Source organism: Amborella trichopoda, chromosome 7 (genome assembly GCF_054954075.1).
Source record: "Amborella trichopoda isolate Santa Cruz 75 chromosome 7, AtrichopodaSantaCruz75HAP2 v2.0, whole genome shotgun sequence".
Lineage (NCBI taxonomy): Eukaryota > Viridiplantae > Streptophyta > Magnoliopsida > Amborellales > Amborellaceae > Amborella > Amborella trichopoda.
In genome coordinates, this window is record NC_142342.1 from 39,323,414 (window position 1) to 39,349,803 (window position 26,390).

General features: G+C 38.1%; 1 protein-coding gene across 11 annotated transcripts; it reads right to left on the reverse strand.

Annotated features, from left to right (window-relative positions):
- Positions 1–1,181: 1,181 nt before the first annotated feature.
- On the reverse strand, positions 1,182–26,062 carry LOC18422973 (uncharacterized). 11 transcript variants are annotated; one of them, XM_020669158.2, is made up of 7 exons: positions 25,681–25,786; positions 22,510–25,373; positions 21,355–21,504; positions 18,679–18,761; positions 18,143–18,224; positions 15,956–16,137; positions 1,305–1,677 (listed from the first exon to the last, which is right to left on the reverse strand). In XM_020669158.2, exon 2 carries the CDS (start codon positions 24,787–24,789, stop codon positions 22,594–22,596), a length of 2,196 nt encoding a protein of 731 aa, XP_020524817.1. In that variant the 5' UTR covers positions 24,790–25,373; positions 25,681–25,786; the 3' UTR covers positions 1,305–1,677; positions 15,956–16,137; positions 18,143–18,224; positions 18,679–18,761; positions 21,355–21,504; positions 22,510–22,593. The 11 variants fall into 11 exon arrangements, 6 of the variants coding, with proteins under 6 accessions (XP_088727820.1, XP_020524800.1, XP_020524821.1 ...); XM_088871694.1 differs by lacking the exon at positions 15,956–16,137 and having other exon boundaries at positions 1,182–1,677; positions 22,510–23,962; positions 25,681–25,996; XM_020669141.2 differs by lacking the exon at positions 15,956–16,137 and having other exon boundaries at positions 1,182–1,677.
- Positions 26,063–26,390: the final 328 nt, after the last annotated feature.

Sequence of the window (26,390 nt, forward strand, 5' to 3'; positions counted from 1 at the left end):
ATCAGTTGTCTATAGATAGTTTTGGCCCAAAGTACCAACAGGCACCACGAGTTTGTAGAGCCGCCGCATATGGATCAGTGCAATAAAACATGGGAGTCTAGTCTGTATGGTCGCGCCTCCCAATACCAACCATGTGAAATCCCCAGTTAACAAATTTACTCAAGATGGACCATAACCATTTTTTTTTTTTTTTTTCTGAGTTCACTTTATTTTTTATTAACCAACGTGAGCTCATGTCCACAAGTAAGCACATTCAAGCCATGGCAAGCTGAGTCCACGATCCGAAAAATGAGAAACCATGGGGCCCAAAATGGTGCGTCCCTCTAAAATCAGCCTTGAAGAGTGAGCCCAAAAATCTCTAGCCTATACAAAAACCCCTTTCAAAGACACTAGTGAGTTTAAAAACGACAATTGCATTTTATATTTATTTTAAAGGTGTAGTTTGTATAAGGTTGCAACCTTAAACAATCAAATTAAGGTGCATCTCTAAATTTTGTTATAAATACAATTTTGGTGTCAAAAATTCTTTAGATGGCTTGAAAACCTATTTTCATCTCCAATATAAAATCTTAAACTCCAAAAATGATTCAAAGTATATCCACAAACACTTGAAAATCTTGAACATAAACTGTCTAAATAATTTGTTGCGAGATACTCTATTTTTAGGAATCAAAATCTTTTTTTCTTTTCATATTCATACATCTCGATTTATATTCATACGTCCCAAAATCGAGATGATCAATTAAAAGGTTTTCCAACATCAAAACAACCTTCTATGGTGGTTCTATGGTGGATTTAAAGTGCACCTTAATTCTACATTTTAAGGTTGCAACCTTATATAAACCTTTTTTCTTATTTTAATTCTCACGCATGTAAGATATTAAATGAAATTTTCCAAGTGTGCTCTAGATCCATGCAAATGTTAGGATTCAAAAATAAATAAATAAATCTACCTTATTACCTCTAAATATTTTAAAGGTATTTCGATCAACTTATTTTTCAAATTATTTTTTATATTTTTTGGTGCGGTTAATTTAAAGTGTGGAATTGGGCCAATCCTTGGTTAACCCACTGGATTGACCAACTATGCTATAGACATAAATATAAATATCTTTCATATATTTTCCAATAACATATTTGAGAACTTTTCTCTCTAGCCATTGTCAATATATTACAGAAAATATATCAACCACTTCTTTTCTTTTCTTTTTTTGAAATCCATATCAACAACGTTTCTCTCAGGAATATCAATATATTATTGGGAAAATATATAAAAAGCCAGCAAACAACCCACAAGAAAAGGATACAACAAGATAAAAGTACTTTGTAAGGGCAGGGCCAAAGCCACACCTCAAAGCTAGCCGAAAAACACCAGTTTATTCCTGAGAGAGAGTCACAAACACTTGTTTAGAAGGATATCAAACACCTGATTAACCTTCTCAAAAAATGACTAACCATATCTCTCTCTCTCTCAATGCACACAATGCTGGGTCTACAAGGCAACCATATGCAGAGATTTTATGAGGGTTACGATGTTGCAGTTTATTCTCAAACACCATTTTCACGACATTCCTTGTCAACCATTTCGTCAAATTGTCTTCACTTGGATCTCCTTAGTACCATAAGGATGAAGCATTTCTAATTATTCAATCTCATTCCTTGAATCATCAAATCACACTGCACATCGAAAATATGAAACCATGATAATGCCAATACTACACAGAAATGGTAAAACGAAAGGAAGAACAAAGGAAGGACACAAATACACAAGAAAGATAGTACAAGTGGCATAAGGAAACTCTCCAGGATTAAGATAAGCCCAACATGTTCCATCTACTAAACTGTAACATGTCCAGCATCAAGCTAGAACATTTGCATGTGTGCGCGTGCACACTCACAGGCAGTGTTCGATTGCACGAACCGGCCATGGACCGGGTCCGAGTAAGCTAGAACTATTCTGGGTAACAGGGCATGTCCCAACCGGGCTAAAAAGGGTTAAAAAAAATCTAAAAGAAACTAAATCCCAAAAAAAATGAAAAGCAAAAGTAAAGTATAATTAAACAAAATGCATCCAAATGAGATCGAAAAAGTAGTGAAACGATGGATTTTGAGCCCCTTGTAATTGCTGAAGTTATTTTTCCATTATAATGAAAATTAGATCAACTATAGAAAGTTTCTTTTGGATTGATAAAGCAAACATAGTCAAAGCAATTTAATAAAAACATAAATCTCTAGGAAGTACAAGCCATCTTATGGTGCAAAGAATTGAACTTAACACGAGGTGATTGTTGCAATATCAGCCTTCTAATATGGATCCTTTTATCCAAAGTATAGATTCCTGAGCGGTTGTAAGATGATAGAAAGTCACAATACATAATTGGACAAGCACAAAAATAGGTTTACAACAAATGAGCCCACTAAGTATTACAGGACAGAATGCAGGCCTGAGCATAAGTTATGATAAAAAGAGTAATTTTGACTTGACGTTTGTCATCAATGGAGGACTACTTTCTTATTTAGAATTGTTCAAGGAAACAAATTGACAAACAATAACTGCATATTTGCTCTTCCTGAACCGATCAACATAAGTTACGCTGGTTGTAATTTTTCTCAAAAATCACCCTGGTTGTAATTTTTCTCAAATGGTTGTGAGGTACGTTTCATGTTTATGAGTAAAGGGAAAGATCACCTACAACTGCATTTTCGCTCATCTTGAAACCATGAATCTCCTTGCTTGATGATAAACCTTAGGATGAGTTTGATCTTGGGGGATGCATCTTTGGAAGCCACATCTTCCTACTTTTTAACACTATATTGGAAGCCGCAGGAAGCGAAAGCTTCCGAAATGGTAAAGTACTTCTGTAATCAATCACGGAAGTGCTAGAGTTTTTGAAGCGGGGGCTTCTAGAGCAAGCCCGTTTGCATTCCTGGAAAAAAAATTGTCTTGAAAATCTATTTCCCATGAAATATATTTTGTGTAAAACGTATTTCCTAAAAAATGAGGTTTAGTCATAGTTACCGGGATCTCCTAAGTTGGTGGCAGTCCCGGTGATGCCATGCTCCTGGAGCTAGATCTTGAGTGGATCTTGCTCCCGTATGGGGGGAACACGATCCCAATCCCATATGGATTGGTGGATATAGATCGCACTCATTTTAGATCGATCTTTGTAAGAAAAAAGACCTAATTCATATCCAATAAAAGAAGAAATAAGGAAAAGTGGATGCATCAAGGGACGCATAGCTACATTTGCCTCCCCCATGACATCACACATCCATCTTAAAGATAGAGGTAGAGTTGTGGTCTCTCCAAAAAGGGGCAAGGCAAAATCAAATTCTTTCAAACATTATCATTTTTAGTTTTAAAATTTATTTATTTTTACACGTTCATGATCTCCATGTTAGAGATTTGTCATCATCATCATCATCATTCAAGCCTTATCAGAATTACTTGGGGTCGGCTACATGAATCATGTTCGTCCATTCTTCTCTGTTAAGGGTCATGCCCTTAATAAGACCAAAAGTTACCATATTTTATCTTACTACTTCCATCCATGTCTTTTTAGAGCCTTCCATTTGAACTAAATCACCTCCTAACCAGTGTTGTATTAGGTCTACTCTACATATGGTCAGCCGACTAAGTCTACTTTCTCTCTTCTTATCGCCTATTGAAGCCACATTTAAGTTCTCTCGTATGCATTCATTCTGAAGTCGATCATTTCTTGTCTTGCCACTCATCCATCTCAACACCCTCATCTCAGCTACGCTCATCTTATGTATATGTTGTGTATTGACCGCCCCAACCTTCCGCTAATAAAGTATGGCTGGTCTTACAATCGTCCTATAGAACATGTTAGAGATAATACATAACTAAAAAATTAAGTCCAAAATTCATCTCAAAAATGGATCTTGAAGAGGGGATGCATATCTACATATGAGTCCCAAGCCTCTGAAATACCGTGTCCAAGAAATAATTATGTTGCAAAAACATGTTCTTTATATATTTCAAAGAGAAAAGAGATACTTTTACTAGATGGGTCTTGCACCTTTAGAATTTATCATGCGATCCCACAACCCAACATGTTGGGTCAAGATCCCTAAAGTTTAGGGTGTAAGGATAGTGGTCCCAACCATAGGGAGGTTCTAGCTTATCACGATCCAACACTCTCGATCCCGCTCCCAATCCCTATCCCCGTCCTAATCCCAACAACTATGGTTTCTGTTTTTTGGATGGCATCTAGATGCAACATGGAAGATGCATTTCTACTGTTTAAATCATCTGGAAGAAACAATTCTCATGCATGTTCCTTGTATTAGGGGATTATGGGCACTAAAGATCAAAACGATTGGGTTAAATGGGTTTTATAATGGAGAATTGAGTATTAAAGAATGTGTCGTATCCTTTAAATGGGGGAATTCGCCGTGAGAATGCAGTTTAAAACAGAGTAGGTTTTCCGAGAGAAAGCGGGTGAAACAGAGTTTTGGAGAGTAGGGTGTTTGAATATTGGGCGGTAGAGAGAGGAAAGAGAATAGTGGGGTTTTGGTTGGTAGAGAGGTGAGAGAAAGTGGATTAGGTTTTGGTTTGGAAAAGAGGAGAGAGAAAAAAAGAGTTGGTTTTGGATTGTAGAGAGAGGATAGATAAAGTGAGGATCCATGTTGTTGGACGTGAGGTAGCCCTCATAATGGGTAGGCAGCAATAGAGCTTTCATTATTAGCAAAAAAGAAAATACAGAAAAATGCAGGTACGGTCAGGACTTGCAAAACTCAGAATCACAATTTTAGAGAGCAAAACAGTTGCAAAAGAGATAATAGCAACTGAAAACGAAGTTCGATGATACTTACTCAACGGAAGAGAGAAGAGTGGATAATAGTGAAAACAAAAAGGAAATAAAATAAAATAAAAAGTGTGCTTTTGAATACCTGAATGGAGTTCAACAACAGTTTTAGAGGACCTCGAGAACAATTTGGATCATGCTGCTGTCATGGAAGGAATAACTTTAAAACCGGCTCAGTACAGGTCCTTAAAGCCTTCGCCTCTCTCTCATCCCTCTCCTCTTAACTATCCCTCACTACCACCTTCTGACCTCTCCTCTAAGTTGCAGAGCACAGAACATTCAACACATAACAAAATGCCACGAGGGCAGAAACAGCTACTTATCCTTGCCCAAATTCCTCTTTGCCCCTAGGTAGATAATCCATCCTTACCTCCCTCACCACTAGCTTAGCCCAAGTTCCCCACACTCGCCAAGCTCTTGCCTCCTTCCACCCCCTGTATGTCCAATATGCCCAGTTAATCCTCGTACTCACCTGCATCAAATAGCACCCTAGGAACTCCCCCTCTTCGTCTTCTCGAATGTTGTCTCACCTGCTTCCTCAAACTCCACTTTTGCTACTACACTTCTTGCACTCTTGATCTACTGGACCCCTCAAGAACATGGACACCCTTGTCCCCATCCCTCGTGACGTGACGTTTTCCATCAATACACATCACCAGATGCAGAATCTTGCCTCCCTCCCTCCTCTATTCTACTTCACTCCCCAACTGCCCTCTCAGAACCAGGCAGATTCCTTCCCTCTGATACCTCAAGGTTAGCTTAGAGGAAAGCCCAATATGGACACCATGCTAGGCAAATATGGGTTTCATCAATGGCAGGTACATCTCAGACCTGTTGGACGTCCTCCACAATAATGCGGGAGCTTCTAAGGTAAGACCGTAAACCCAGGTTCTCTAAGGGTACTAGAGAGCTAGTCATCCTCACTCTGAGATCAATTACAGTCTCTCCCTAGAACCTCTGCAGCTCGTTTCCTTTCTTGCCTCAACAAGGTCTAGGTACTAGTCTGCCTGGGCGGCGGTCGAGGCACAGAGAAGTCCACCCTCCAAATTCTCCCAAATAAAGATCCTTTGTTGGAACATTAGGGGCTAGGGAAGCCATGACAAAAGGAGTGTTATCCGTTCTCTTCTCAAACCCATAATCCTGAGGTCTTGGCCTTGCTTGAAAGTTGAAACCAAAATGCCTACTCCTGAACTTTCCCATATTATGGACATTGGGGTAGGAAACATTGGACTTCGATGGCTAAGAAGTCAAGTGGGGCCTCCAGAAGTACCTGGGTCATGTGGAAGCACACTGATTTGTTGCTTCTTTCCTCCTGTTAAGAGACTTCTCAGTCAACCTGGTCTTTCAGAGGATTTCCAATGGCTTCCATTGGAAAGCCTCCCTGGTTTATGGTTGTAACTGCCGTAAAAGTAGGCAATCCCCCTGGCCAAAGGTGGAATCAAAGGCCCCCAACCCTGCCATCCTGTGGTTTCTAGGAGGGGATTCCAATGTTATCAGATGGGTACGAGAAGAACACAAGGGGTAGGATAACATCTAGTATGAGAGCCTTTTCCACGTTTGTAGACTTTAATAGACATCCCTCGAAATGGTGCCCAGTTCACTTGGTCCAACCAAGCTTTGTGTCCCCTTCTCACCAAATTAGACAGATTTCTAGTCTCTACAGTGTGGGAATCCACCTTCCCTCGTACTTACTCCATGGCGCACCCTAAAACCACCTCTAACCATAAAACCATTATGTTAGTTTTTGGAAACACAAGAGATGCCAAATGGTTTTAGGAATCTGAATCGCGAAATCACAACTGGCTAGAAGATTCTTGTTTTCGGAATCGACGTCTATATAAGGGGAATTGTGGGAAAGAGGATTCCTAATTTATAGGAATCGAGTTTCAACGCAAATGAAATCGAGATCTGTACATATATGGAATCGAGATTCTAATTGCTCTGGAATCGAGTTTCCAACCTATTTGGAATCGACCCATACGTAATCGAGATACATCATATATGGAAGCACGATTCCGACATCTTTGGAATCGAGTTTTTGACGTATTGAAATCGAAACTCATACCAGTTTGGAGTTATCAGTTTGGAATCAAGTTTTGATCCACATAGCAATCGAGCTTTGTAACTCTATAGGGTTGAGTTTCAACCTCTTTAGAATCAACACATCAATGACATCTCGTGCCTTTAGAACTTAGAACCTCATCAAGCAATCGAGATCAGAGGTTTCTAAGACATGACAAAGTTACGTAGATATGAAGTCAAAGTACTGACTATTGAACCTCAGACAGTATTAGAAGTAAGGTCAACTAATAGACACTCATAGTCCACTAGGGAAATTGTGTACAAAAGATACAAATATTATCTCAAGTACTTTCATGTGATTTTAATTTCATTACTATAGTTCAAATTAGGATTTTGTATGCGTGATGGTGTTGTCTGTGTTCTAGCCCTGTTTGAACATAAAACTCTTTACCAATTATATTTTAAAAAAAAGGCAGCCAATCCTAGAACTATAGGAAATGTTATCCGAGTCAGTCCTAGCACTATTAGAAATGTGATCCATATCAAACCTAAATCTCTATTTCGATTACCTTTAAGAAGTATCAAGCCTTCATGATCTTGGACACCATGTTGCCTGATTTTTTTATTTAATTTTTTTGTTTTCTATTTTGCTTACGTTCACATTGTCCCATAGTGTTAAGGGAAAAATTGCAAGTTCATCAGATTATTGTTATGTGCACATATAAACTATGGGAGACAATCGTCTCCAGTCCATATCCAAATAACTCAATCAAAATCCATAAGATTTGAATCAATTCATAAGTCACAAATTTATGCACCTAGAACATTAGTATTTGATTTTATGGTATTACAATTCCAAAAAAATCAGATCGAGATTTGATGAGGGTGAGATTCAATGTTGAAGGATTCAGACCTTCCAAAAAACTCCAGCTCCTCAGAGTCGAACCTCTTCTTGCCTACTTTAACGATGTGATGTTGGAAGCATCTTAGCCTAATGAATTTTGCATATAAATTTCTCTCTGAGGTTTTAGTGGCCAGATTAAAGTTGCTCTAGGCAAGGTCATCTCCAATGCTCAATTAGCCTTACCAATAGACAGATTCTTGATGATGCTCTCACTATGCGTGAGGCCATCCACTCCATATAAATAACCAAATCGAGGGGCCTATCATCAAGTTGGAATGGGAAAAAGGCTACGACCACATAGATTGGGCAATCCTCGACAAAATCCATGGGGCTTCCGTGAGAAATGGAGAACATGGATCAAAGGTTGTCTCTAATTTCACTTGCTCTATCCTTATCAATGGTTTTCCTGTAGATTTTTTCTCATGCTCCAAGGGTCATAGACAAGTTGACCGACTCGCTCTTTCCTTTCCGCTATTATGGGTAAACTTTTCTCAAATTCCTTGTCTAGGCTTTATTGAAATGGAGAACTTGGATCAAAGTCATGTCTCTAATCCCACTTTCTCTATCCTTATCAATGGTATTCCTATAGTTTTCTTCTCAGGCTCCAAGGGTCTTAGACAAGTTGAAGCCCTCTCTCTTTCCTTTTCGCTATTATGGGTGAACTTTTAGCAAATTCCTTATCTATGCTTTATTGGCTTGGTCTCCTTGGTGGCTCCGACCTCTTCCAACATTTTTCCCCAAATTTCGCAGCTTCTCTACGTAGACGACACTATTATCTTTAGTGAAGCCTGCCTGCCCTGCCCATTTAGGTAATATTTAGTTCTTCCTCAAATGTTTTGAGATGGGTATGAAGGTGAACATGTCCAAGACTAAGATGCAAGGAATTAGAATGGGGGAAGAGGAGGTCCAGTCTATGGCCCACCATTTGCGCTGTGGCATAAAATCCTCCCCTTCCAAGCACTTAGGCTTGCCTCTCTATATTGGAAAGCCCAAAGAACACCTTTATGATTCAGTGGTGGAGAGATTAAATAATGGCTGGCCACTTGGAATCGTTGTCTGTACGATTCGGAATTACGAATTGTGATTTGCACTATATCGGAATCGCAATCAAATAAAATAGAATAAAATAGGAGTCGTGTTTCCTATTTGTAAGAATCGATGTCCCTTCATGTTGGAAGCGAGTTTCATACCTATATGGAATCGCACCTGACTCCACATAGTTCAGTGAATTCTGGAATCGCAATCTGATGAGATTGGAATCGTGATTCCTAAAAATATAGAATCGTGATTCCTAAAATTCTAGAATCGTTGTCCCCATCAACTTGGAATCAAGATTCTCACCATTCAGGAATCAAGATTCTCCCCATACTGGAGTTGCACACCAATCCCCTCCGGTATATGAGAGAAGTATTCAAAAAATACTTAAATTTTATCAACTATTACAAGATTGAATTTTGGTCTGTATATATTTAGTTCAATTACCAATGTCAACCTTTATGACTTCTTTGTCGACAATCTCATACAACGGACTCAGTGTACCAACAACCCTTTGCTTAGAAGGCCTGGAGCTGGTCTACGACATACAACTAGTGAGAACATGGGCGAGCTCCCTCTATCTCCTTTCCTTGATTTATAAAATAAGTAGATGACATAGAAATTCTTCTTTGTTAGATGTAGTTTTGACTTTTGAAAATTGAATTATTCAATTTTAAGTCAATTTCTAATATTTAATGATTAATTTAACCTAAAATACCATAGGGCACTTCGCTCATATGGTAGCATATCTTGGTAACCATCATATATTAAATAATATTACATTAGTACCCACATCATTTACCAAAAATTATTAAATTTGAAGTAACAAATTTTTTTAATAATAGTTATACTTGGTAAGAGTTGTTAAAAAGTAAAATGGAATTTGAATACAAGGATAGAAATTAGAAAACAAGACAACAAAAAATTTCACATATTCCCCAGATTTAAAACTTTAATTTTAATGCCGTGTACAACAATTTCAGATTCGCAATTCCTAAAAATTTAAAATCAACATATCACACAAGTAGAATCGCATTGTTGCGTTGCTGAGAATCACGATGTCTACGATATAGAATCTTGATTTCAAATAATAAGGATTCACAATTCCTAAAAATTTGGAATCAACGTTTCTCACTAGCATAATCGCATTGTTGTGCAGCTAAGAATCACAAAGTCTGCGATATGGAATCTTGATTCCAAGTTTCCAGGAACCGAGATTCGTAAACTAAATTGAATTGCATTTCGATAAACTTGAAAACGTGATTCCTTTCTTTCAGAATCAAGTTTCGTCCTGGGAAACGCGGAATGAAGATTCCGAAACGGAATCACTACCCTAGTGGGTGATTCGGGTAACTATAAGTCAACCAACTCAAGAAGAGAGGCCTTCACCTACCCAATCGGTGTGGTTGTCTGACAGCAGGAAGAGGGGTCCTCCGACCACCTCTTCCTTCAATGCCCCTTCGCCTCTTCTCTTTGGTCTTCTTCAGCTTCTTTAGATCCAATGGGTTGCTCCTAGGCCTATAACTCAGTTCCTTACATCTTTCCGCTTTCCTCCTTTTCCCAAAAAATGGTCCTCACCTTTGGGTGACTGCAGCTTTAGCTTTGTTGTGGAGCATTTGGAGGAACTACAAGCTCACATTTTCAAAAGCGTGCAACATCATTAGCATCCTCTCTTTGAGCAAGTTAAAGTTGCTCTCGGTTTTGGGCTCAAAAAAACCACCTGCTTTTAACAACCTAGGCATTACTACATTCCTTAGTAATTGGAGTAATGTCTGGCCTCTATCCACTAGACCCCAGAGAATTAGGTCTATTTAGGCACCCCCTCCGCAAACAAAGAGAGGCTTATTGTGAACTTCTGGTTTCTTGGACCACCAAGACTCGACCTGGGCAGAATCCATAGCAATTCCATAGGGGCATAAGCGGGGTCATCCCCATCCACCAAATAGTAACACCCTGTTTGTGGAAGGAGATACTCATAATGTCATCCTTTGGGCATCAGAGAAAGCTCGACCCCCATGGAAACTTGCTCATATCTTTGACCTTATTTTCTCACTATGTGGGAACAGGGTAGTGCTCTTCAACCGAATCCCTAGAGGGTCCAACACAGTAGCCGACAACCTCGCTAAGCAAGGAGCTGGCGGTATAGTACTTCACCAACTCTAACTCTCGCTTCCTCTGTCCTCTTTGACTATCCTGTCTGTGGGCTTTGGCTCACACCTACCCCTCCCTTTCTTTCTCCCCAACTAGCAGCATTCTTCATCCTCGGAATATTCTGAACCTATTCCCTCTCCTTCTCGTATTCTCCTCTAATCCCTCCATCTTTTGACCCTATAACCAAAGCTTTGGCACTCCTCTTTTCTTCATGATTTCTTTCAGTGGCCACCCCTATCATCATTCCCCTTTCTCCTCATGTATACCAAGAGAAGTTGGGTCTTGTCCTCCTCACAACACCTCTTTGTCTCTCAAAAACAAAAAAAAAAAAACAGAAACAATAGTAGGAAAAAAGGGGAAGCAGAAGAAAAGCATAAAAAAATTATAAAAAAAAAAAAAAAAGGGGTAAAACTTGACACTTCAAGTTTTTGACCTTAACAGTCTCCTTCCACAGATAGGCTCTGTATGTGCTTCTTATACGGTGTGCATACAGGTGTCATTTCTCTACTTCACCCTGCTCTTTCCCCAAGCACCCACCTCCAAACTACATGAGATAATCAATGAAGGCTCCTTTGTCATCTTCAATTTATACGGACCACCTTTTGCGATAATGTTTCAAATATCTCTCCAACCCTGGCTCCTCCTACACCCATCTGTAGCTCTTGACTCCTTGACAGGCCCTTAGGGGAGCATCTAGTTGGCCCAACATTCCCATAATGTAAGCTACACTCAAATGAGACCCTATTCACCTCCAAAAGTCCCCACTTTCATTCTCCTCTCCTAGCAACCCTATTTCTATTCATTGTTTCTCCTCCCCTAGTTCCCTTTCCTCTCTTCTACCCCATATTTCATCACTTCCCCATCATTTCTAGCCTGCAGCCCGCTTTTCTCTTCCTCTTTCTCTCTCTCCCTGTGCTTTTCTCTCCCTCTTTTTCTTTCTTCTTGTGCTTTCATCCCATCCTCTCTTTTGCTATCCCTTTCTTTGTCCTTTCCTTCTCAGAATCCCTTCCACTTCTATGCTCCCACGCTCTCTTTCGACCAAAGAGGCCCTAAGTTGACAGATTTCTGGAGTGGTGGTAGCAATGCCCTCTTTCAGCCCTTCGTCGTAATTGTCTACGTTACAATTAAGAGAGAAGAGAGAGAGATAGAGAGTAATATTCAAGCACAAGTAAATACATATGTTTTCAAAATCCACAAATCAAAGGGCAATGTTCCCTATAGATACATATATTCCTGTGCATTACACTATGAGAAGGTCAACATGCAAAAGAATTACAACCATTACAAAGGAGTAACAATAGATGTTACAGCAGGTTCTAATGGGCATGAGGTCCATTATTCATAGGAGTTGCAGGTTTTAATGGACACGAACCCATAACACCATAACAGCCACTCCATGAGGCCCATTATATATAGGAGTTATAGTTGTACATAGGTTTTAATGGGCGTGAGCCCATAGCAGTTGCTACACTCCCTATCAAGCTGCAGCATATATCATAGATGCCCAGCTTGCCCAAAGTATCCTTTAGTCGAACTCGATTAGAGGCCTTGGTAAGTATGTCTGCCAATTGATTCTCGGAGCAAACAAATGAGTATATATTTTCTGAAACTAAATGGAGTATATATTGTCTTTGAAGTGACCTTTTCTTTAAGAAAGTGGCAGGTGGCAGTTGGCAGTTGGCCTCAATATGCTTGGTGCTTTCATGAAACTCTGGATTCGAGGCAATTTTAATTGCTGCTTGATTATTACAATGTAAAGAAATAGGAGTTAATACCAATGATTCAAAAAGTGGACCGCCCAACACCTAGGCGGTCCAAAAGGCCTGGGCGATAGGCAGCCAATCTGAGCGGTCAATCCCTGGGCGGCCGCCTAGGACCTGCGCCCCACCCAGGGGCAGACATTGTTTTCGGTAGGGGCAATTTTGGTCTTTTTTTTTGTTTTTAAGGGCCAAAAATTATGGTTTTAGATTCATTTGTACCCTAAAACTTGTTGGAGCCAATTTTAGAGAGAGAGCCCCCAAAAATCTAATTTTTGGTGAATTTTTTAGATTGAAGGGTTTCTCAAAGTTAACAAAAATTATCAAAACATCGCCCATTGATATTAGATTTACTTTTTGTTGTTTTGCAAAGTTATTAGGGGGTTTTTTAGAATATTTTGAAAAAAGATTTTGAGTATTTAGAAGCATCTTTGAGGTAGAAGTTTGAAGAATGAGCAATCAAACTCAAAGTAAGTGATTTTTTTTTATTGCTTTAGTAATTTGCATTATTTTTTAGATGTCTTCTTCGGGATCTCATAGGAGTGGTGATCCCGATTGGAAATATGGCTAAAACCCAGATCCTAATGATAAAAATTGCATAAGATGCAAGTTTTGTGAAAAGAATACAAAAGGGGACATAAACCGGTTCAAGAAACATCTTGTCGGTATCAGGGGGGATGTTGCCCCATATAAAAAGACTCCTGATGCTGTTAAGGAGGAAATAAACAATTTTTTGAACATGGAGAAAATAAAAAAAAATGAGAGATTTGCCTCTATAGCAGAGATTAGGTCTGGGGTTCAGGTCAATTTTGATGATGATGATAGTGATGAGGAAATGGAGGGATGTCAAGAGGTTGAGCAATCTATTATTAAGGGACAAGGCAAGGGAGTTATAATTGATTCTGGTTCCAGGACTAAGAAGTCTTGGGTTAGAGGCTCTATGTATAGTTTTTTACCTCGGCCTGACCCTGAGGTTGCAAGAGAAAACCAAAAAGCAAACCACTATTGAAAATAAAATCAAGAAGGAAGAGAGAGATAGAGCTGCGTATTATCTTACTACATGGTTTTATGAAGCGAGCATTCCTTTCAATACCGCTCGCTTAAGCAGCGTCTATGCTGCGATAGAGGCAGTTGGCCAATTTAGCCCTGGGATGAAACCCCCAACCCCATATGAGCTTTCAGAGCCTTTTTTAAAAAACGCAGTGAGTGCCACGAAGGAAGCTGTAGAACTTAAGAAGGGCGCATGGTTGTTCTTTCATTCCAGGTAACAGAATGGAGTTTCTATTATGACTGATGCTTGGAGTGATAGGAAGAGAAGAAGTCAGATGAATTTACTTGTGAATTGTCCAACGGGGATTGTCTTTTTGAGGTCTATTGATGCCTCTGATCATATCCATGATGCCCATTACATATGTCAAGTGATAGAGAAGGGAATCAAGGAGGTTGGGGAGCATCTAATTTGTCACAAACAATGCTGCTCCTAATGTTGCTGCATCTAATTTGTTATGCATAGCTTATCCTAGAATCTTTTGGACACCATGTACAGCACATTGTATAAACCTCATGCTTGAGGCTCCTAACGGTTTAACCAAGATATCAGGTGCAATGAAGAAGGCCAAGTTAGTTAAAAATTTTATTTATAGCCACCATCTCACCCTCAGCATGATGCGTACCTTTACAAAGAAGAAAGAGATTGTGAGGCCTGGGGTCACGAGATTTGTGACCTGGTACTTATGCCTAGATAGCATACATTCGAGGAGAGTGCAGTTGAGGCAAATGTTTATCTCAGATGAGTGGAAAGCATGCAAGTGGTCTAAGGATCAGGTTGGGAAGAAAGTGAGAGATATTATATTTTATAAGGCTTTTTGGAGAGGGGTGAAGGACGCTCTTAAAGTATTTTTTCCTCTTGTCAAATTCCTTCGCATGGTTAATAGTGACAAACCTTCTATGGGCTACATATATGATGCTATGGAGAAATGCAAAAGAGAGATAGCTCAAACTTTCAATGATGCAGAAACCCGCTACAAGCATGTTTGGGAGATTATTGATGAGAAGTGGGATAGACAGCTACATCGGCCATTGCATGCAACTGGTTATTATTTGAACCCAGCTTTTTTTTATATTGACAAGGATATACGAACAAATGACACAACTATTAATGGATTTAATGTGTGTAGAGGTGCTAGTCCCTGATCCTGATATGCAAGATATTATATGCATTGATGAGCTGATAAATTACAAGTGCTCATTAAAGTCTTTTGGAAGTCCAATGGCGATGAGGCAAAGGGCCAAAATTGATTTAGGTATTAATAATATTTTCAAGTTCATCAAGTTCAATTGTTCAAGTAATCAAGTAATTTTATTATTTATTTATCATTTTATTATATATCTTTGCAGCCCATTGGTGGAGCCAACATGAGCATAGTTCTCCAAATTTACAAAAGTTGGCCATTTGGATCTTAAACCTAACCACTTCTTCATCCGGTTGTGAGCGCAATTGGAGTACTTTTGAAGGGGTAAGGCCGTAAGGGTAATTTGTATCATTTTATAAATAATACATGAACCATAGATATTAGATTTTAGTTAGTTTCATTTGATTTTGTTAGATTCATACAAAGAAAAGGAACATGCTTAAATCAAAGAGGCTCAATGACCTAGTCTATCGTGATGACTCTGTCCACTCCGATGAATATGATGCCAATGCAGCTGACCCAAGATTTTTTAATGATGAATGAATTGAATAATTATTAAACTTTGAAGTTTGAACTTTGATTAAGGTATTGTGTATTGAACTATTGAAGATTCTTTTGAGTCTTCAAATATTACTTTCATAGTTTCATAATTCAATTTTGTTTTGTTCCTCATGGTGGTGTACTGCAATACTGGTGTGATACTATTTGATAACTTGGTTTGATAATTTGGTTGGTTGTAAATTTTAAGTTTTAATTGGATTATGGATATGGAGTATGAACTGACTTATGGATTATGGTTATGTTTATAGAATGTGTGTTAAATGCTAATATGTAGTATAATTTGAATTATGTACGGCAATACATATAACTGATATTGACATAACTGTACTGCAAAATCCTTATTTGGATTCAACTGGGCCGCCCAGGTTCTGAGCGCCCGCCTAGGTGCTGGGTGGCCTGGACCCCCCAGGCTGCTTAGAACCCGCCTAGCGCTTTTTGGAACATTGGTTAATACATAAATACCCATCTCTTGAAGAAGAGAACAGATACATAAACACCCACCTCTTGAAGAAGAAAATGGAGCCAAATTATTTCACATGTAGCACTTGCCATTGCTCGATACTCAGTCTGTTGAAGATTGAGCTACAACAATCTGCTTCTTACTCTTCCGAGTGTCTAAATTACCACCACTGTCATAAAGTAGCCACTTGTAGATCGTTGATCAAGAGAACAACCGGCCTAATCTGCATCACAAAAACCTTGTACATCAAGGTAACCATAACTAATATAAAGTAGCCCTTTCCCTGGAGTAAATTTTAAATTCTGTAAAATGCAAATAGCCTCCAAATGTTGGGACCATGGTGCGTGCATAAACTAGAGCATGTGCAATGTTTGGTCGTGTGATAGTAAAATAAATAAGTCTACCCAGTAATCTCTAACCCAGTAATCTCTAATGTACACCAGGGTTAACTCAGAGGCTCTGACAGTCATACAATTTGTGATTAACCTCTATAGGAGATTTTGCTAGATAGATATTTTGTTAAACTCTTTTGCATCTATGTTAATGTATAAAATATATATATATAAAGGGTCATAACCCGGTGCTGGTCCCGCCTAAGCAAGGTCCCGGGAGTGGTGGATGGGAAATGGTCCTAACCTTTGGCTTATGCACAAAGTGGACACTCTCAGGACTCGAACCCATGCTATTGTGCTGGCTACCCGAGCCTTTTAGAAAAATTCTCTCAAAAAAAAAACTTTTTTTGCATCTATGATAATGTATTTAGTGAGGTTTTTGTGCAGAGTTCCCGATCTATGGGTAGCACTCTCATACGTTTTGTAATACTTCTACCATAATAAATTCAAATGTTCCCTGAAGAAAAAAAAATGAAGTTCAACAAAGAACAAAAAAGAGGAAGATGAGTTTGATCGATGATAGAGCAGCTTCTCTTCATCTTGGCATAGAGAGAATGAGCTTCGATGGTGCTTCAATGCGGGAGAGAGTGAAGAGATGGTGTTGTATGGAAGAGAGAGGAAAAATCAACAGGTGGCATGTGATGGAGAAAATGTTTCCAGGGACAAAGATATTTTAGCTTTATTGCAAGAAAAACAATCTCCATTTTGGATCCAAAATAGCGAACTTGATTTCTATGATTCTATCGGAAAATTATTTCTGCCCCAATTTTTGGATCCAAGCAACAGAAATGATCAATCTTTCTAGAAAAATATTTTCCTTGAAATACTTTTCCAGGGATCCAAACGGGCCCAAAGTGTTTAGAATAAAGGTAAAGTGTAACCCTAAAGCAATGGTGTGTCTATTATAGGAAACTGGTACACCATATATGGTAAAGTACAGGCACATCCACTGGTTGTTCACAATAACAGATGATGGAGATTAACCATATCTGGATGAATATTATTCACTAGGAACTATAGATAGTCTCCACCATCCATTATTAATAAAGGTTAGTGGATGCCCTTTTAGTGTGCTACTACACACTATTGGTGTATATTGTACTAGGAACTATAGATAGTCACCATCCATTATTAATAAAGGTTAGTGGATGCCCTTTTAGTGTGCAACACACTATTGATGTCTATTGTACTTTTCCTGGAGTAAAAACTCTATCAAACTAAAACTATAAGCACACAGGAGAATACACACACATAAAAGACAAAAAGAACAGATTAAATTCTAAAGAGAGTAGACCTTGAGCCATATGATCATTGTCACAGGACAGTCATCACCATACCATCAATAGGTTGGATACTACCCGAATTGAATCGTGGATCCCACTCTCTCCATTTAAAGTGAATCCATAGATCAGATGGGGAGGATCCCTATGATCGATTGTGATCTTTATCATCCTAGTATGCTTGCCATAACTTCTCATTTATGTGAAAGAGACTGCAGTAAAATATCTTTTACCAGTTGTTTTGGTCCTCAGAAGATTGGAAATAGGAAAGGTACTCATTGGTCCAAAGCTACATCCACTGTCTATTCGATTGAAGGACATTTAGAGACTAAATGTACATAGTAAGAGTTCATATGAGCCACATTAAGCTAATCTAGGACCATCCGACAGTGAACCAGACAGAGGTTGAAGCTTTGGACCATGGTTTTGCATTGCCCATTGATGGTCTTCAATTGCCCATTGGACCATAGTGTAATTTCCCTACAAAGGTTTCGCATGACAATGCTTACTGAGAAGGGTGGCAAACCAACATCAAGAAGAGACAAATGGAAATTACCTTGATGAAACCAATCCCCTTCCTTGATCAGTATGACCAATTCTTTGGCATCTTCCTCTCTTGAATGTTATTTCTTTTGCACCTTCAAAAAAAAAACAATATTCAGTCACTCAAATTTTTCAGCAAAAACAAGCACGAGAGAATACACACACATAAATGACAAAAAGAGCGGATTAAATTCTAGACAGAGTAGACTTTTATCCATAATCATCATAGCAGGACAGTCATCACCATACCATCAATAGTTTAGATGGTTACCTAATTCAATTGTAGGTTCCCCTCTATATATTACTACCATTGATCAGATGGTGAGGATCCCATGACCTCTTGTTACTTTTATCACTCAAGTATGCTTCCCATTAACTTCTCACATGTGATAGAAACTGTAGTAAAATACGTTTTAGCAGATGTTTTGGTCCTAGGAATATAGGAAATAGGAAAGGACCATAGTGTAATTTCCTTACAAAGGTTTTGCATGACAATGCTTACCGAGAAGGGTGGCAAACCAACATCAAGAAGAGACAAATAACAATCACCTTGATGACAACAATCCCTGTCCGTCATCCATATTGCCAATTCTTTGACATCTTCCTATTTTTGAATGTTAATTCTTTTGCACCTTCCAAAACAAAAACCAATATTCACTCAACTCTAATTTTTCTCCCAAGTTAGCGAGAGATGATAACTATAAAAAATATATCTTTCATCAATCAAACAAAACTCTAAATTGGGCTACAATCGATGTTGAGTGTTAGAAATGGGTTCAGGGTGTTAGAATCTTTGAGCCTTAGACAATAGGGGGTCAATTGGAATCCTAGAAAAATATTTCCAGAAATGCTTTTCTGTGGAGAAGGCACGTCCACTTTATAGAACCATCCACTTTTTAAGATATAATTAATTCTGCCAAAACACCCCACAAATTAGAGAGAGAAACTCTCTAAAATTTTAAGTTTCAAAGAGATAAAGTCCAGTGTTTTAAAAAGTCGACTGCCCAATGCCTGGGCCGCTGCCAAGCCGGTCCAAAAGGCTTGGGCTCATCGCCCAAGCCTAGGCGGCCAAATTAGGCTGATATCCCTGGGCGCCAGCCAAGGCACCCGGGAACCCTCCTAGGTGCCCGAGAACCCGCCTAGGTGGCCGTCTCCACCTAGGCGGCCGCCCAGGGCATGCCCCTCACCGAGGGGAAAAATACCCCGCGTTGAGGGTATTTTGGAGTCATTGCTTTAATACTAAAAGTGCAAAATTGTAGGTTTTAGGTTCATTTGAAACCTAAAACTCATTAGAACCGATTTTAGAGAGAAAAAACCCAAAAAAAAAAATTTCTACTGGGGCATCCAGGTTCTAGGCAGCCTAGACCCCCCTGACCGCCTAGCGCTTTTTGAATTTTGAAACACTGATAAATTCTTAAAATTTAAGAGAGAGAAACTACCTAAAAAAATATTTAGAGAAAACTATCTCAAAATTTTTACGAAGAAAAACTATCTCAAATTTTAAGTTTTAGCAAGACTAAGCCTCTCAAAAATTTTAGAGAGAGAAACTATATCAAATTTTAAAGAAAAGAAAGTAACTACAACTTTTTAGAGAAAGAAACTATCCCAAAATTTTAAAGAGAGAAACTATCTCAAAAATTTTAAGTTTTAGTGAGAGAAACTATCTCAAAAATTTTAGAGAGAAACTATCTCAAATTTTAAGTTTTAGAGAGAGAACATATCTTAAAATTTTAGATAGAGAAATTATATCAAATTTTAGAGAAATTATCTCAAAGTTTAAGTTTTAGAGAGAGAAAGTACCTGAAGTAGAGAAACTATCTCAAAATTTTTATAAAAAGAAATTATGTCAAATTTTAAGTCTTAGAGAGAAAGTACCTAAAAATTTTTAGAGATAAACTATCTCAAAAAATTTAGAGAAACTATTTCAAATTTTAAGTTTTAGAGGGAGAAACTATCTCAAAGTTTTTTGAGAGAGAAATTATCTCAAATTTTAAGTTTTAGAGAGAAAATGCCTTAAAAATTTAGAGAGAAAAACTATCTCAAAAATTTTTGGTAGAGAAACCATCTCAAATTTTAATTTTTAGAGAGAGAGTATCTTGATATTATAAACACATAAACTATATCAAATTTTAGAGAGAGAAACTACCAGAAAAATTTTAAAAAGAAACTATCTCAAAAAGTTTAGAGACAAACGCTATCTCAAAGAGAAAGTATATTAAAATTTTAGAGACAAAAACAATATCAAATTTTAGAAAAAGAAACTATCTAAAAAATTTTAGAAAGAAACTATCTCAAATTTTAAGTTTTAGAGAGAGAAAGTATCTTAAAATTTTAGAGAGAAACTATATCAAATTTTAGAGAATACCTGAAAATTTTTAGAAAGATAACTATCTCAAAATTTTTAGAGAGAGAAACTCTCAAATTCTAAGTTTTTGAAAGAGAATTTTAGGTCTAAGAAGGGTGAGGACTTCAAATTTTCACTTAACCCATCCCAATCTCGAGTAAAGGTGGTGGGTTGTGTTAGGTATGGCACGCAACCAACTTAAAGCCAAAACCTTTTATGAATCTTGAATCTTCAGAAAGAAAGTATCTTAAAATTTTAGAGAGAAAAACTTGATCAAATTTCTCAAATTGAACAATAAAAAGACATTATAATAAATAACACAACCAAAAACATTTAAAGAAAAAAGTTAAAAAAAAAAAAAACAATGAAATGTTATGGATCCATATGCCATCCAGACAGTAGAAATATATTTTACAGGAAATAGATTTTCTGAGACTGTGTATTTTCAAGGATCTAAACGACCCCTAGGATTCTACCAACAATAGAAATAAAGTACTGAAACACCGATGAAGGTTTCAAGGAATTTTTGTCATATTATTTTATTGAAAATATTTTTTCATAGTTTTATTAGGTGCGCCTTTGTTGAAGTGTAGACAACCAAAATTTCAGTGTAATCCAAATGATATAAAAACAACTAAAATTGAAATATTGATACACACTCTCAACTATTCGATCGAGATTCGATGGTCAAGAGTATATGAGAACACTACTGTAGAGAAAACGCTAAAACATTTTTTAGCTATCTCTCTCTCCCCCCCCCCCCCCCCCCCCCCCCCCACACACCACCCCAAAAAATAAAAAAGTGTGTGTGTGTATATAAAACGATATAAGGAGCAAGTTGATTGAGATGTAAAAGATGATAGCGATCTCATGTAGCCAACCTGTGCATGTATATGTCAGAGACTCCTCAAGTTATAGCGAGAGAGTGAATCGAGGGTTCCTGTATCATCATTCGAGCTCTGTGCCTCCTGGCTTGTCTTCACAATCATGGTTGTGGTTGTCTTAGCTCGCATTTTCATTTATCACCAAGCCTGTATGTGAATGTAGCATTTTGATTTATCAATCAACATGCTCTTCATCTTGTTGCACATACGCAAGCATGAACGCATGCACACACACACACGCACACCAAGATAAGGAGCATAACTGATTAGAAATCAAAATACTAGTGATGAAAGATGGGTGTACAAGTGCAAAAAAAAATGCAAGACTTTGATGCACATAATATTCATACAAGAACCAAAGAAGAATCCAATAAAGTTATAGTGAGGAACTGACAAATATTTGACTATGATATTGGCAGGAGACAATAGTGTTTGTGGAACCAGAAGTTCGGGATGCGCGCCCCTTCTCTATGTCTAGGGTTTAAATAAAAAACTTGATATTAAAATAAATAAAAGTTCAAATTATAATACTATTCTACAAGATTCTTTCCAGAGAAGAATCCCACGCATTCTATTGAGAATCTGGAAGTGTCGGATTCAATGTATCTCAGAGAATCATCTATTCAAGATCTTTTTGAATGGAGAATCAAGCCGTGTCCATGCCATACCCATACACATACACATCTTTAACAGTGGATGACATTCATATGGAGCATAGGATGAATGACCCATGCAAAATAGGCAACAATGTGACGGGGAAAAGAAAACACTTTTATTATGGCTCCAGTAAGTATCAAGGGATTTTGTCCATTGTATGTATGAAAGAAAAACCAATGAAAAATTTCACATTGTCTCTGTTTTAAGTTAACAAATAACAAATAATTTAATCAGAGAACATATAAATATATTCTGCTTTAGTAAGAAGTGGCCAAATATGGGAGTGATGGCAAATATGATAGGCATTAACTTATCATATTTTTAAAAAAAAATCTATGAATAAGAGAAAGCGTTCCAGCAAGATAGGACACACATTCTGATAGTGCCATCATATTTTAACACTTGCAGGGGTATTTGTGGTGATTTTGTAAGTAGGATTTCTGTGAAGTACAGAGATTGAATGTAACAAATTGAAGCAGAATACAAAGATCTCACCTTGGTGTAAGTAGAAGCTCATCAAATATGCCGAGGTATAACAATTGCTATTAGGTTGCTTAACCACACTCTTCGCTATAACACTCATCTATGGCCTTTTTTATGTAAAACTGCAAAGGTGACAGAATCTGGTAAAACACCCTTTTCCAACATAGCATCATACACCTCAAAAGCTTTATCCAACTCACCCATGTTTCGAAATCCAGTAATTAAGGATGTGTAGGTCACCACATTAGGTATAGTGTCACTTTTTATCATCTCATCAACCAACATGAGAGCATCATGTGTCCTACCCAACTTACGGTATCCATCAACTAGGCATGTAAAAGTAATGACATCAGGCTGAGACCCACTTTGAACCATCTCAGAGTAAAGCTCCCAAGCCTTAGCCATATTACCAACTCTACAAAAGCCAGCTATTATAGATGTGTAACAAATAGTATCAGGCACCAAACCCTTTCTCACCATTTCCTCAAATATATTTAAAGCTTCATGCATTCGAGTCTTCTTGCATAGCGCATCAATAAGGTTTGTGTATATTATAGTATTTGGGGGAACCCCATCTCTAGCCATTCTAGCATATAATTTGAAAGCCTCCATTAGGCTACCTTCTTTGCATAGACCATCTATAAGGGTTCCATAAATTACTACATCCGGAACAAGTCCCCTCTTAACCATGCTCTTGAAGAAATTGTGCGCCCATTGTGCTTTTCTTTCCATGCAAAGGCCATTAATAATTGCATTGTAAGTGAAGCAATTGGGAATGACGCTTTGCCCTAACATTTGATCAAGAAATTCAAAAGCTTCCTCAATATACCCACATTTACAATATCCATCAACAATTACAGTGCAAGTAACAACATTTGGTAAAATACCCTTGCAAAGCATGTGGTTGAATAATCTCACTGCCAAGTCCATGGATCCTACTTTGCAGTAACCATGGATTAGATTGGTATAACAAAAAACATCAGGAACCAAATTGAAAACAACCATTTCCTCCATAAGATTAATGGCTTCATCCATCCTCCCTTTTGTACATAACCCATGGATTAGAATACCATAAAAAGTGTGATCAAGCTTGAAACCACAAGCCTTTAGTTCATCAAACATGGTGACAGCAGTATCCATTTCCCCGTGCTTACATATACCATTTAAGAGAGAGGTAAAGCTTACAAGATTTGGTTTTAAGCGCGCATAAACCATCTCTTTCAATAAATCAAAGCTTTTTACAAGATCCCCCTTCTTCGAGAACCCATCAATCAGAATGCTATAGCTATGGACATCAGGCAACAATCCTGAGCTCTTCATTTCCTCTAGAATCAACATGGCTTCATTCAACTCCCCATCACAGCACAAGCCATGAATGATTGCATTGTAACTGTATATGGTAAGAGAAAGTCCTCTTGCTTTCAAATCCCGAAGCAGCTTCAAAGCCATTTCAGTGTTTCTCACTCTACAAAGACCATAAATGTAAGTACCATAAGTTACAGCATTTGGAGTTAAACCATTCTTCTCCATTTCAATCAAATTCTCTGCCGCTTGATCTATATCTTTATTTTTACAGTAGAAGTATATCAAAATAGTGTAAGTATACACACTGGGGGCAGGGCCCAAGAGCTTCATCTCAGATATTACATAAGAGATAACTTCCAATTTACCCCTATCCACCAAACACTTGAGTAAGAAATTACAGGAGGTAATATGGGGTCTGAAACCAAGTTTTTTAATCCGAGAAAATGCATCCACTGCTTGATCAAGCATGGAAGACTCTGCGTAAACCTTGATGAGGGTCTCAAAAACTGAAGCCTTTCTACTAAGATGGCTTGATTCTCCTACTAAAACACTGAAAAAATTGAAGAATTGGCTATCTAGATGCTTCTGATAACTCACTATATCCTTCAATAACTTGAAAACCTCTGAGTTCATTTGTGCCAGAGAAAATATATGAACCAACATGGCAAATGTTTTAATTGTGTGAACTTGTCCATACTTCTCAACACAGTCAGAGAAACCATGGTTTTTGAGAGTTTCCACATTAAGGGTATGGAGAATCCTTACAACTAGGGGAAAAAGACTTCCCTGATGAAATTTAGGGCAACGAGAACACTCTGTTGCTTTTTCATTACAAATAGCAGAAGAGGACATTTTTGGGATGGCAACAAGGGTTTCATCCTCAGAAACTAATAGAGCAGAAGCCGATGAAGATTTATAATAGGGCCTAAAAAAGCACATTCTCCATTGCCAAACACTATGCAATGATCTCAACCTCCCTTTATTCATAGATTTTGTTTCTAACCAGTAGAAAAACCCAACAAACCCGATGAATTCTGATATGAACCATACCCATTTATTCGCATCAACTTACAAAAAGAGATAAAAAAAACAAGAGTATTATATGGTTTACTTCACAGTTCTGGGTAGGTTCTCATCCATTACAAAGCTCATGTTATTTTGGGACCAAACTAATAATAATTACAAAAGAAACAATTTTCCCAACCATAATGAACTTTCAGCAACCATTATTTGTCGAAATATATTTTGCATCAAATTTAGAAAACATTTTCAAACCTCAAAGTGCGTAAATGAAGGTTTGGAGAGAGAAAGAGAGGCGTAAGTTTAGAGAGAAAAGAATGGACAAGACTTAGCTATAGAACGCCACGCATAGTTGCGCCTAAATGCAAAAGTGTCTTGTAGTTCGCGCGCGCAGAGATTAGGAAAGGGTTTTGAAGAAGCATCAAGCAATCTTAAAAATGGTCTGCTCACGCTCAAAGGGAAAACTTTGCATGCTTCCCCTACAGCATGTAACGTCTATCCTCCCCACCTTTTCACCATTGAATTAAAATGGAGGGCTCAGATTAATTCACCTAAAATGCCACAAAATAAGGGCACGGGCTCAACCGGTGACCCTATCTGAATACCCGTACAAGCGAGAGAAAGGAGCAACCATTTCCAATTTAGAGAGAAGGGAAAGCAGAGAGCGAGAGGGGGCTGGAGAAAAGGGCGGCAGAGAGAGGGAGAGCGCGCTGGATAAAAGGGAAAGCAGAGAGAGAGAGAGAGAGAGAGAGAGCTGGAGAAAAGGGGAAGCCGAGAGAGAAAAGAAGAGAGAGAGAGAGAGAGAGCTGGAGAAAAGGGGAAGCGGAGAGAGAAAAGAAGAGAGAGAGAGCTAGTTACATCGGGAGAGAACAAGCTAGTTAGCGATGGCGGAAAGCTCCTCCTCAACTACGCATTCTCCTTCATCAGCAGCAACCCCAAAAGGAACGCTCCCCCATCACCGTTTCCAGCCCGCTGATAGAGACCGAGTTCTTGTACTGCACTTTCTTAATTTACTTTCATGAACTTTGTCCATCAAATTAGGGTTTTTTTTTAACTGCACAACATTTTTTCCTGATCTATATCTGTATTTCTGGTATTTATTCTTGATTTATTGTCAGTTTTGTTATGTGCTGCGCCCCCTGACTCACGGTACACGTTTCCATACTTGAGGAATGATCTGAAACCTACTTCAAAGTCATATTTGAGGTGTAATTACCCTCTTCCCAAAGTTTTAGTGCACTTTAGAGATGATTTTATCCCTCATTTATATGCATTGGTGGCTAAGGCTCGTATTCGCACATACTAAGCTATTAAAGTGACTACATCTCTCGCTTGAGAGCGGCTGCCCTTGCAATAATAGCCATAAAATTGTACAAAAGTTTGACCATCGAACATAAATATCTCTCAAGATATAAAGAGTTTTCCCACAAAAAATTATAAAGATGCTCATCATGAGCCCCTCTATAGAAATATCAAGTTATCAAGATCCATAACTCCTTGAGATGAAAACGGTTGAGCTAGTAATGGTTAAATTTGTTGTCGAAATCCACAGTATAAATGGGTTAACT

Excerpts from the sequence above, each read along its gene's own strand:
- LOC18422973 (XM_020669162.2), bottom strand. The coding sequence starts at position 24,789 with ATGAATAAAGGGAGGTTGAGATCATTGCATAGTGTTTGGCAATGGAGA.